Source organism: Bos indicus, chromosome 24 (genome assembly GCF_029378745.1).
Source record: "Bos indicus isolate NIAB-ARS_2022 breed Sahiwal x Tharparkar chromosome 24, NIAB-ARS_B.indTharparkar_mat_pri_1.0, whole genome shotgun sequence".
Lineage (NCBI taxonomy): Eukaryota > Metazoa > Chordata > Mammalia > Artiodactyla > Bovidae > Bos > Bos indicus.
In genome coordinates, this window is record NC_091783.1 from 52,956,194 (window position 1) to 52,969,991 (window position 13,798).

Below are 13,798 nucleotides of genomic sequence, written 5' to 3' on the forward strand. Positions count from 1 at the left end.
CTAACTGTATTGTAAACTGGTTAAGTTTCCAGGACCGTTGGGAAATAAGAGAACCCCCTGCCTCCCCAAATGGATTTTCCAGTGAACAGGAGTTTAGTTCACAGCAGGAATGCCCATTCAGCTAGCCTCTGGAGAAAGTAAATGCAAGAATGGAGACTAACTTCAGTAAGAATTAGAGAAAATGGCCCACCAAAGCCAGTTGGAAGATTAAATGTAGACAAATGGGTACTTGTGCTTTGGGGCCAGAAATCACCTGTCAAAATGAACTATATGTTCCTTAGACTTGGGGACTTGAACAAATCAGAAGAAAATGGAAATATCCAGCAAATATTAATTATGAATTCACAAACACATACACACACACAAGCACACTCTCATTTAACTGCAAACATCTGTTAAAGATTATAAATGCCCCTAAAGTATTTGATAACCCAGTTTTCCACCTGTGGATGATTCAGTTATTCCTATGAATAACAGTCATTGAATTTGGATTTAAATATGGTGATACTCAACAAGTATGGTACAGTGGTAATTCTTGATGTCCAGTGGAATTTTCAGTCTTTCCTTCTATTAGCATTGCTAGTAGAATTGCTTCTATTTATATCTTTCAACATTTGGTTTGCTACTTTTAATTTCATGTGCTCATTGTAAACAGTAAAACAAGGTCCTTCACATTGTATCTAGAATGATGTAAACGGGCAGTCAGAGTGGAATAAGATTTTATAGTAACTGCTTGGTTACCTAAAGCATGTATCAGTACTTGGAAGAAATTCCCTGGTAGGCCAGTGGTTAGGACTCAGTGCTGCTGGTGCCTGGGTTCAATCCCTGGTTGATGGACTAAAATCCCACAAGCCACAGGATGCAGCCAAAACAAAAAATACCTGTAGTAAGTCTATATCCCCTGTTTCATGCTGAAACCGAACTTTTTGCTTATGGTCATGAATCCCTTTAGCAGTAGAAACTGGCCATATACAATAGAATCGTGTTATTAGTTTGCCAATATTTTATGAACTCCAAGAAATCCTAATACTTTTTTTTTTTTTATTGAGATATAGTTGGTTTGTAATATTGTGTTAGTTGCAGTTGTACAGCAACGTGATTTGGATATATAGTTTTTTCTGAAATACATGTGTGAGTGTTATATATATGTATGTATTTTTTTCCCATATGGGTTACTAAAAAAAAATTCAGTATAGTTCCCCATGCTACACAGTAGGTCCTTGTTGGTTATCTGTGTTATATATAGTAGTGGGGGAGGGATCATTTAGGAGTTTGAAATTAACATATACACCCTAATACACCTTCAATTCCACTGTTGTGCCTTTGGTTTCTCTTTCCTTCCTTCCTTTAGAATGGATGGGAACGCACCATTCCGCATTTGCTGCCGGGCTTTCCTTGCCTTCCTGCACGTTTCCTGCCCATGTCCCCCTCACTTCTGACAGCCTTCTCTCCTTCCTTCGTAGCCATCCTGAGCTCCAGTGTCCTCCCATCCGCTCCCAGAGACGTGGTCCCTGTCCTGGTCTCTAGTCGGTTTGTCCGTCTTAGCTGGCGCCCACCTGCAGAAGCAAAAGGGAACATTCAGACTTTCACGGTCTTCTACTCCAGGGAAGGTGACAACAGGTAGGTGCAATCAAGAAATTCAGCTTAACCCCCCACGTCTTTCAATGTAGACTGTGTGGTGATGGTGGCCAGAGGTCTTGAGCAGGACTTTGGAGACCGTGAGGAAGTTCTGCCCCCTGCCTTTCACTCGTTATTCAGTGGAGATAATTGAGTTGCTTGTGTGGTTTTTTTAAAGCAGGATTGTGTACAGAAGCAAATTCAGGGTTTTTTTTTTTTTAATTTTTTATTTTCAGTACATTGAATCTACTCAAAAACATTCTAAAAATGTACAACTTTTCCTTTTAAACAAAATATAGTAAAACATTTTTTTAAAACCCAAATAGAATATTTGACATTTACAATTCAAAATCAAAGTAGCAGAATATTAAATATTTACAAAACTGTATCTTTTAAAGATATGTATAACGTTACATGCAATTGAGTTGGCATAAAAGAATGGCTCAAAAATGGGAGATTTCCCCTCGTTCCTAAAAAGAAAATACATCCAGTAGAAGCTGTGTACACGAGTTTTTAGTTTCAGTACCAAGGCCTCTCTTTCTGCATCTAAGAACTTTAGATGTGTGAGGGGCTTCTTATAACAGCAGGGTGGGGTGTCCGGTGCAAATTCAATTATTTATAAAAAAACTTCTTTGAAAAAAAGACAAGCATGTAAATATATACTATCAGGCTTTGGTTAAGTCTCCTTGATTTTCAAAGTGTTAAACAGAATTCTGAATTCTTAATTAAGAATTAAGCTACGTATTAATAGAATCAAATGTGGGAGAACCAGTGTGGTGAGGTTGCAGTTTCATCTCTGTCAATGACATGAGGCGATCTCCAGAAAACCACATAACTTCTCTGAGCCTCATTTCATTCTTAAGTAAAGAGAATCTAGTAGTACTTACCTTAAAAGTTTTTGTTATGATTAAATTAGGTTGCAATTATAAAAGTCACTCAAGAGCAAGAGTCTTTAATATTATTGTCTAGGCAAAGTTAAGTTCAGTTCAGTCTCTCAGTCGTGTCCGACTCTTTGTGACCCCATGGACTGCAGCACGCCAGGCCTCCCTGTCCATCACCAACTCCTGGAGTTCACTCAAACTCATGTCCATTGAGTCGGTGATGCCATCCAACCATCTCATCCTCTGTTGTCCCCTTCTCCTCCCGCCTTCGATCTTTCCCAGCGTCAGGGTCTTTTCCAATGAGTCAGCTCTTTGTATCAGGTGGCCAAAGTATTGGAGTTTCAGCTTCAGCATCAGTCCTTCCAAAGAGTATTCCGGACTGATTTCCTTTAGGATAGACAAAAAGTTTTTGTTATGATTAAATTAGGTTGAAGTTATAAAAGTCACTCAAGGTAAGAGTCTTTAATATTATTGTCTAGGCAAAAGCACGCCGTATACGTCTGATTTCAAGATTACAAGCTGCTGTTGCTTTTGACTTACTTGTTGTTTTATTTTGTTTTCTGGGTTTTTTTTTTCCTTCCTTAAAGTGTTTCATGATTTTAAGGCTTTGAAGTTTGATTTGTAAGTCTGTAATAGATGTTGCTTAAGTTCCAATCTATAAGAATATACTGTATATAATATCTCATTTCTTTAAATTCATTACGCTTATTTTATAATCTACATTAACCTTTCTTATATCTGCAGTCTGTGTGTCTGATTCAGCAATATGTTTCTTCTGACTCTTCTTCATGGGAGCTTATTTTTCTTCCCATGTTTGGGCTATTCTTGAATTCTATTGGGCGATTGTGAACTCTAGTCCTTAGAAATTTGTCTGAGGGAATTTTTGAGGCCCAGATTTAAAAAGTACATTCTCCTGGGAAGATTTGCTTTCCCAAAATGAGTCCATATTAAACCAAGTTTTTGTTAAGATGCATTTGGTCCATGCAGGCCTCATGTGCTTAGTCCCTAACCCCATGGACTGTAGCCCGCCAGGCTCCTCTGTCCATGGGATTCTCCAGGCAAGAATACTGGCGTGGGTTGCCATGTTCTCCTCCAGGGAATCTTCCCGACCCAGGGACTGAGCCCAGCTCTCCCACACTGCAGGAGGCTTCTTTACCCACGGAGCCACCAGGGAGGCAGGTCGCATACTGATATTTCATTAGTTATCAGAAAGCCCATTAAGTATTTGTTTTTCTACCATTTTTAACATATCAACTTAAGTGGGTAAATGCAGACTTGTGTTAAGCAATTTTAAGAGGGTTTATTATTTTTTCCTGTTCCAACTAAGTTAAAACTGACACTGGGATATAATTTCATTTCATTTTCATTTTCCACTGAAGCTTGCCTTTTTTCAGGATCCTGGCTATATGCAGGGTTCTCTAATAAGACCTTATAGCCTACTTTAACGGCAAACTTTGTTTCTTATTCTCTTTTCCTGTTAGTTTCTAAAATTTATAGGTCTAGACTTCTATTGATGGGCAAGTACCCTAAGTTAAAGAGTCATCCTGCAAGTCTGCTTTCCCACTATAATTCTCTTATTTTGCTGCCGGCATATTCATGGGTAATTTTTTTTTGTAAAATAGATTTTGAATAATTTACCCAGCATTTTTTCACATACTATCCAGCTAGCCATATTGCTTGAAATGGAGTTTTGTTATATTTATCAAATGCCCATATGATTGGTATCATTATTATGTATCATTAATTACTGGCATTTGAACAGGTATATTTGCATTTAAGCATGTTCAATGTTTGGAACTTTTATTAAAGATTAAAGCATAAAGCCATTCTGTAAATATCTCACTTAGAATGAGTCAGAAAGCTAGGGAGTTCCCATTCCATTTTTAAAGCATTTTGTAATTTTCTCTCCTCATTATATTTGTTTTTTTTTTAATATTGCCAATTAAAGATGATTAAAAGAGGAACATGTAAAAGCTGAATTTACATCAGAGAAACATTATGTTGCCAAATCCGAAGGTTCTGTAGACAAGAACACCTATTTTGAAATATACTCAGTGGACCTGCCTGTGCCTCTCACACAGAGAGGGAACAGCATCATTAAATTCTTTAATGGATGAGGATTTTGATAGGGTAACTAGGATCTTTACAAAATATCTGTTGACTTGGCGGAGTTGCAATTCCCAAATCTTTCCTTCCACATTAAACCTCCTCTTAAATAACTAGTTCAAAGTGGCCATGTGGGAAATATGACCTGTTTTATGCATCTCTGTATGTTTTAGAGGGGCATGAGGAAAGAAGAGAGCGAGAGGGAGAAAGAAAGGGAGCTAGAGAAGCAGAAAGACCAAGAATGGACACGTGTCCTGTTGGGACCCAGGCGTCCGCAAGGCTGAGCTCACATTAATCCCAGTGATGACTATCCATTCTTCTGCGGGAGAAGAGACTGGATAGCTGTCACAGTATTACCTGTGCCTATTGAAGGCATGTGGGGGGGAAGCCCAGATCAAAGCGTCAGGCTTCTAGTGTCTCAAACTTGAGTGCTTCAGACACATGGCGATCTTCAGGAACCCTTCAGGGTCCGAAAGAGACAGTATACTTGGGCTGGCAGGAGTGGTCTTTAGTTCAAAAGGCTGCAGTGTGATAACCAGATGGCACGCGGAAACTTCTCTCCTGCTGCGTCTCAAAATGCTTTTCTTCTCAGTTCACAGCAGCCGTTAAAGTATATCCTTTTTAAGTTTCTGTTTTCTTTTACGATTTGACCTGCCTCTACCATGAAAGGAAAGAAATACACCAGCGCCTATTGCCTGTGTTCCCTAGGGTCATTCATTACTGTGAAGAAGCAGGCCTTTGTTTCAGTTTTATCTCCACAACTACATAACTCTGTGACCTTAGGAGAAGCCTCTTAAGTTCCTTGCATGCAGCTGTGAAGACTGGAGGTAATAATTCTTGCCCACTTGTCTTCCTGTGTTCACATGGGTTTCTTGGAGGCATCTTAAATTCAACCTGCCCAGAACCATTCTCACTGTCTCCTCCTTAAGTATATATTTTCTTCACTTTTCTTAGTTTATGCTTGTCCCTTTCATCCTGTTGGCCAAGCGAAAAAACCCATGTCATGTTTTACTCCTCCAGCTCTTAGCGTTGCCATTAGTCACCAGGTCCTCTCATGTCTATCTTGGCCACAGCTCAGCCATGTCTCCTTTCTTTCTGTTATCTCCACCATCACTTATATGATCTCTGACAATAGTTTCTCACCTTGTAATCCATCCCCCTCACTGTCTCAAGCTGTCTTTTTGAAATACAGTTTGGATCACTCACTTCGCTGCTTAAACAATGTGAAAGTGTTTTAAATTTAAATATGATCAAATTTCTATATAAAGACATGCACATAACTACTACCAAATTCCCTTGAATGGAAATCTGTCTGCAATCTATACATAGATAGAGTGTAGTGCCTCTAACCTGTGATGGTTAAAAATATACCACGTATGTCCAAATGGCTAGACTTGGAAATGGCACCACGGTTTTATCAGATGTGAGCTTTGTGAATTTAATTATGTAAAAACCAGGAATAATATCTCTTTGCTGTGATGGGTGAAGGGAACATGAATTCTACCTATCAGAATTGCTGTGAGAACTAATTGAAAGAATTCAGTGAAAGCATCCAAGTTAGTCACTGCACAGTGGCAGGATGCAGGTCTCAAAATTGTTTGAGCTCTAAGACAGTATGGAAAAGGCTGAAAATAAGGCTCAAAGCTGAGGGTTGTATCACCGCAACAATGGGTTGCCATCTTTTATATGAACCACTTATGTTCAAAGCTGCTCACTGTTTCCTGCTAATAAAAACATTCTATCCTTTATTCATCTATTGATATCTTCCATACCTTTCAAACCCATGGATCAATCCTCCATACCCTCTTGGGCAGTTATTCCTCTGGCCGTACCGTGATTCTTGTCAACAGCACTCTGCAAATTCTCCATGCTCTCACTTTCAGACATCATACTTTCTCTGATTTTCCTGTTTCTCTCTTCTCAAATCTCCAGTACCTTCCCTCTCTCCCCCTCTTTAAATGACCTTCCTCCTAGTTTCCTGGAAAATATTAGTACTCGGAGTAGAAGTTATATAAGCTTCCATTTAAGACTCTGATTACAGCCAACCTTGATTCCATGGGGACCCTGCACTTCATTGATTCTATGGTCTTCCATGGTCCCTCCTCCTTCATGTTCTCCTTCACTTATTAAAAGCTAAAATCCTGCAGTCAATTCTTAGAAACACTGACACACACCAATGCTTTGCTTATGATTCTCGTTTAATATTAGTTTCTCGGGAAAAAAAAAAACAACTCAAGTAAACTAATTTTCTGTCTACTTTTTCTTGTGCTCTTGGAGCTGAATATACCTGGAAGAAAATATGCGGCTGCGCTGATAGTCTTAAAATTCTTCACTACTCATCTGGGAGTTACATTGCACAGAGCAGTCAGCCTCTCTCACACACGACCCTAGATATATTTAAATCTCCAATACTTTCCCTCTTTCCCCTGCTCTTAATTAACCTCCCTTCTAATTTCCTGGAAAATAGTAGCACTCGGAATAGAAGTTGTATAAGCTGCGTATCTGATTTACCTATCTCAATGGATCTTTAAGTATGGAACCTGTCTTTCCTCAAATTGCTGTGAAAGAATTGGCCATGCTCTTAACAGGGCCAAACGTTCACTCATGTCCTAGATCCCACCCTGTCTTGCAAACAAGAAAGCTTCAGGTCAGTCTTTCTCCTCATCATCAGTGTTTTGCACCTTGGGCTATCATGCCCATCAGCATGCAAGCATGTATCTGTATTTTCCATCTCAACAAACCATTCCTCTCAGTCTCATTTCTCCCTTCTCTATCACTTCATTCTTTTCCCTTTTACAGCAACAGACCTCGAGTTGTCTAGGTGAGGTGAAAGTCACTCAGTCATATCTGACTCTTTGCAACCCCCTGGACTATACAGTCCATGGAATTCTCTAGGCCAGAATACTGGGGTGGGTAGCCTTTCCCTTCTCCAGAAGATCTTCCCAACCCAGGGATCAAACCCAGGTCTCCCGCATTGCAAGCAGATTCTTTACCAGCTGAGCCACAGCGGAAGCCTTGTCTAACTTTACTCCAATGCCTTACCTCATATTCCAGTTATGATTCTATCCCTAGTATTTTACTGAAACCGATCTTAGCAGGGTTTACCAGGTGGCATCCGTGATGCTAAACCCAGTAGTCAATTCCTGGTCCTCTCATCACTTGGATAGTTAGCAAATGTTGTCACTGTTGATCACTTCCCCTATCATTAAACATATTCTTCCCTTGGATTCTATAATAGACATTCTCCTGATTCTACTCCAGTCCTATGGATTCTATTCCATTTTCAGGCTTTTTTTTTTTTTTTACATGTTACTCTTAGTCTCCCTGACCTGTGAATATTAAGTTGCCCTAGAACTCAGACTTTGGAGATATCAATTCATCTAGTTTGTGACTTTATATCAGTATTTTGTCAATATGTTGATGCCTTCTAAATTTGTATACCTGGACCTGATGTTTTACCTGCAATTCTGAATCATATAGCCCAATTCCTTTCTGATTTCTCAACTTTGATTTGTCATGAGCATCTAAAACTTATAAATGAAATATCTATTTTGCTTTGACCTCAATCCCCTTCCAAAACTTTGTCATGCCAGAGGTTCCTCCATCAGTAAAATCTGCATATTTCTCATTACTCAAGCCAAAGTCTTTGGAGTAATTGTTAAGACCTCTTTTTTTCCTGAAACCCTACATCAAATCCATCATCAAGTCTTAGCAGCACTGCCAAAATATATCATGAATCCTTGATAAAATAGGATACCTGATTTTTGCTACAAAATAATACTATAAGACTGGCTTTTGTGATTTATTTTAAGCTGACTGATGGGAATAATTGGGTCCTCATATCATTCTGTCTAATTTTGTATTGCTCAAAATTTTCTATAATTAACAAAGTTGACTATATAAATGAAAATAAAACATATACTGAATCCTGCCACTTCTTACTTCTTACTACCATCAAGTCTCATCCATACTACTGCTACAACCTCTCAAGTCTATTCTTACCTTAGCAGCTGGAGTTAACCTAGAGTTCACACGAGTGACTACCTATCTCATTCAGAGAATTATCAGAAATCCTTCTTGATCTGGCCCCATGTCACCTTCCCAACTTCATCATTCGTATTTACTGTTTTCTTATTCACTCATTCCTCTCCAGTCTCCCTGACGTCTCTGCATTTCCTCTATATGTCAAGAATCCTTCTCCCTCGAGACCAGTGTCCTAATTCTTCAGTCTCCCTAGAATGTTCCTTCCCTCAAACATTGGACATGGGTCATTCTGTCTGTCATTAAGTCTTTGCAGAGATGGTATCCTCTCTTGGAAGTTTTACCTGACTGCTAACCTTCCCCGTGTCCTTATTCATTCTTATTTTTCACCACTGAGTTATTACCTTTTAATTATGGTTTCCTGAAAAGGGTTTCTTACCACCAGAATATATGCATTATGTGGGCAAGGATGTTTTTATCACTTTTATTCATTAAGCTATTCTCAGCACCCAGAGCAATGCCTAACTTAGAGTAAAACCCCACGGAATAGTTGTTAAATTGAAGTTCCAATTGAAATGTCAGTCACCATGTGAAACTCTCCAGGGTCTTATAGGTCAGAAGTCATCAATTTCTCCTTTATCTGCCCCTTTCACTTTGATTATATGATTATGGTAAGTATTTGGCACCTTGCATCTGGTTTTGTGTTTGTTCGACTATATGTGTATTTCTCTCCCCAGCAATTGAGACAGGATCTTATTTATAATTCTGTATCCAAGTGTCTAGTTTCCTGACTTCTGCAGATGTTTACTGATCGGAACTGATAAGATAAAAGTGGCAGAGAGGCAGATGTGATATTCTTAATAGATTTTTCCTCAACCAATAAAGCAAACTGTGTTACTGAGACGATGAAAATGCTGACTGCAATTCAACAGAAACTTTTTAAATTGAGAAACAAAAAGTTGATTTTGAAATTTGATTCTACTATCTTGGTTCATTTTCTGTTTTCTGGCTCTCAACTAGAACAAACATGAGCCATGTGTCTGAGCGATTAGCTGGGATGCTTATTTGCCCGTATAGGTTTATTTAGCCCCTTAACACAACAGCTTTTTAAAACGTAGTGGATTTAACATTCGCCTCAGATTTGCGATGGCCTTGTCAGGCAAATTACTCTAGCTCAGATTATCATTAATCTGCCTGACTGGTTAATGGTGTCAATAATGCATGTGCCACGGTTAACATTTTTTATTCAGCCCCTCAGGAGCTTTCATTGCATAAGTCAGAGGCCAACATAAATTCTAGAACCTGAAAGCCAGAATTCACAGACATCCAGCTGTCTCTTCCTACTACCTAAAAATCTTTAGAATGGAGAATGATCTTAGGGATCAGAGTCCAACTTTCTGCTACTTAAACATCTAGCAGCTGATGCCCAAGGGAGGGGTCAGTTGCGTCCCTAAGACCACAGAGTAAGCATCCACACTGAGACACTGAGAGCAAGCATTCATTGACTACTCACTGGCACCAGGAAGCAGGCATCTTACATAAATTATCTTATTTCATCCTCACAGCAAAACATTATCCAGACGAGGCTTAAGGAGGTTTATACCTCCGCTATACAGCTGGCAAGTGGTAGCACCAGGATTGAACGCAGGCCTGCCTCCCGAGCAGGTGTTCTCATCTCTACACTTGCTTGTACTCAGCAGTTAGTGGACTAATCTGGAAGAGAATCAAACTTTCTTGATATTTTCAGAATTAGGATATGGATTTCTTCGACAGGCTTCTTTCTGATAATGCTCTGACTTAATGGTGAGGCTGATTTGCATCCTTTATTTACTATGGAAAGCACAGTAACACATTTTTATATGTGTGTAGAACGTTATACCTTCCATTCAGCAACCTAAAATTATATATGGAGTGTGACTCAGTGTATTCACAAGGTTATGGCTTTGAGGCTGTGAAATCGAACTTCCCGGGCTTTGATTCTGGCTCAGAACTGAACTAGCCAGGTGGCCTTGGGCCAGTTACTGGTGCCTTCATTTCCTTATGTGGAATAATAATAGTGCTTGACATGGAAGGTCGTGATGGTATCAAACAGGGCTGAGAAAGTGCCTGTAACACTTGGTCATTGCCTGGGACAGATGGATCCATGGGATGGATTCATGTGAGTTGGAAGTGAAAATCAATGAAATAAAGGCATTTCCCAATTCATGTTTAGAGAGAAGTTTATCGTTTTCACAAATATTAGCACATTTGATTCTCAGATAAGGCTGGTATGATAATCTCTGTTTTACAAATGAGTTTTCCTGGCTCAATTCAGAAAGTCTATAAAGCATCAAGAATACACAGAAGAACTACACAAAAAAGATCTTCACGACCCAGATAACTACCATGGTGTGATCACTCACCTAGAGCCAGACATCCTGGAATGCAAAGTCAAATGGGCCTTAGGAAACATCACTATGAACAAAGCTAGTGGAGGTGATGGAATTCCAGTTGAGCTGTTTCAAATCCTGAAAGATGATGCTGTGAAAGTGAGATGATGCTGTGAAAGTGCTGCACTCAATATGCCATCATATTTGGAAAACTCAGCAGTGGCCACAGGACTGGAAAAGGTCAGTTTTCATTCCAATCCCAAAGAAAGGCAATGCCGAAGAATGCTCAAACTACTGCATAATTGCCCTCATCTCATACTCTAGTAAAGTAATGCTCAAAATTCTCCAAGCCAGGCTTCAACAGTACTTGAACTAAAAACTTCCAGATGTTCAAGCTGAAAATAGTAGAGGAACCTAAGATCAGAGGAACCAGAGATCAAACTGCCAACATCCATTGGATAATCAAAAAAGCAATAGAGTTCCAGAAAAACATCTACTTCTGCTTGATGACTATGTCAAAGCCTTTGACTGTGTGGATCACCACAAACTGTGGAAAATTCTTCAAGAGATGGGAATACCAGACCACCTTACCTGCCTCCTGAGAAATCTGTATGGCGGTCAAGAAGTCACAGTTAGAACTGGATATGGAAAAACCGACTGGTTCCAAATCAGGAAAGGAGTATTTCAAGGCTGTATATTGTCACCCTGCCTATTTAACTTCTATGCAGAGTACGTCATGTGAAATGCCAGGCTGAATGAAGCACAAGCTAGAATCAAGATTGCCAGGAGAGATATCAATAACCTCAAATATGCAGATGACACCACCCTTATGGCAGAAAGTGAACTAAAGAGCCCCTTGATGAAAGTGAAAGAGGAAAGTGATGAAGCTGACTTAAAACTCAGCATTCAAAAAGCTAATCATGTCATCCTGTCCCATCACTTTCATGGAAAATAGATGGGGAAACAGTGGAAACAGTGAGAGGCTTTATTTTGGGGGGCTCCAAAATCACTGCAGATGGTGACTGTAGCTTTGAAATTAAAAGACACTTGCTCCTTGGAAGAAAAGCTATGACCAAACTAGACAACATATTAAGAAGCAGAGACATTACTTTACCAACAAAGGTCCATCTAGTCAAAGCTATGGTTTTTCCAGTAGTCATGCATGGATGTGAGAATTGGACTATAAAGAAAGCTGAATGCCAAAGAATTGATGCTTTTGAACTGTGGTGTTGGAGAAGACTCTTGAGAGTCCCTTGGACTGCAAGGAGATCCAACCAGTCCATCCTAAAGGAGATCAGTCCTGGGTGTTCATTGGAAGGACTGATGCTGAAGCTGAAGCTCTAATACTTTGGCTGCCTAACGGGAAGATCTGACTCATTGGAAGAGACCCTGATGCTGGGAGAGATTAAAGGTGGGAGGTGAAGGGGGCGACAGAGGATGAGATGGTTGGAAGGCATCTCCAACTCAATGGACATGAGTTGGAGTCCATTTCCTGTCCATCACCAAGCTCCGGGAGTTGGTGATGGACAGGAAAACCTGGCGTGCTGCAGTCCATGGGGTTGCAAAGAATTGGACATGACTGAATGACTGAATTGACCTGACAAAGCATCACCTAAGAAGCTATACAATTAGGAAATATTATAAGCAAGGATTTTAATGCAAGTTTCTAGTCCGGTGATCTCTTTACTATATCATCAGAGTAAAAGATACTTCCTAAAAAGACTGTGGGAGTTCAGATGGGGGAAATAAAACACTTTCATAAGCATCATTCAGTTTAATCCTCACAGAAACCCTGTGAGTTTGGCAGATAAGGGGCTGGTATCTTCCTTTGCATATGAAGCCGAAGAGGTTCCGAGACAGCCCCTGACTTGCTCAAGGTCACACGCCTGTTTTGTGGTAGAACAGACACTGGACAGGGGCTTCCAACTTGCAGCTGTTTGCTTTCCATGGCTTTATGCCACTTCAGGAAACCTCTGCTCACTTCTTGGAATTAGAGACCAGCTGTTCATGACTGGCGTGGAGAATTCATTTTAGAATGCATCGTGCATTATGTTTTCAACACAATGTTTACATATTCTTTCCTTGCCCCTCAGAGTTGAGGATCATGCAGCTGATGAAGCTTGTTATGAAGGGAGTGTGTTGTGATGCAAAGACAGCATGTGACACAAAGACTCAGAATCCAAAGCTCCACCTTCAAGCTGAGTCAGGCCTCCTGTCACTCTGCTTCTCTGCAAAGTGTAAAATCCTGTCCATCCTAAAGTGTTCTAGATCACTAAATGAGAGAAGAGTGATATAATTTTTCCTGTGGTCTTGATGCATATTAAAATATAAAACATGTCATTGACAGATTTCCAGTTTAAATGAAGGACCCATTATTCACCTGTGAGTTGACCATGTGTCCAGAACTGTATTGGAAGTAACAGAGGAGGGTATAACCTCTTAGAAACAGTTTAGTCGTGTTTAGTAGGTAGGCAGGACTAAGGTGTATCCGTGAAGATGGAGCAGTGGGGAAAGATTCTAGAAGTAGTCAGGAAGCAGAATGGACAGGACAGGCTGGAAGATTGGACAATAATTGTGAGACAGAGGGAGTTTTCAAGGGTTATTCCTAGGATTCAGCTTATGGAGAGACAAGTTGCTGAAATTAGGATGGTGAAACAATCCAAGTTTGAGAATGAAGATCAGAAAGTCACACTCAGACATGCTATGTTTGATATACTTTTCAATATTCAAGTTGGAATGTCAAGCAGGATCCTCCTTGAAAATAGAAAGCTGGAGCTCAGAAGAGAGGTTTGGGTTGGAGATATCTATCAGGAATTGGTCAGCATGGAGATGACAGTAGCAGCT

The 13,798-nt window shown here is 39.9% G+C and overlaps 1 protein-coding gene across 1 annotated transcript in view; it reads left to right on the plus strand.

The window, feature by feature from the left end:
- Window positions 1-13,798, plus strand: part of DCC (DCC netrin 1 receptor) — a 1,293,116-nt gene that overhangs the window by 861,874 nt on the left and 417,444 nt on the right. The window contains exon 8 of the mRNA XM_070779092.1: window positions 1,464-1,620. Coding sequence (XP_070635193.1) covers window positions 1,464-1,620 — 157 coding nt within the window. The remainder of the gene's footprint in view (window positions 1-1,463; window positions 1,621-13,798) is intronic.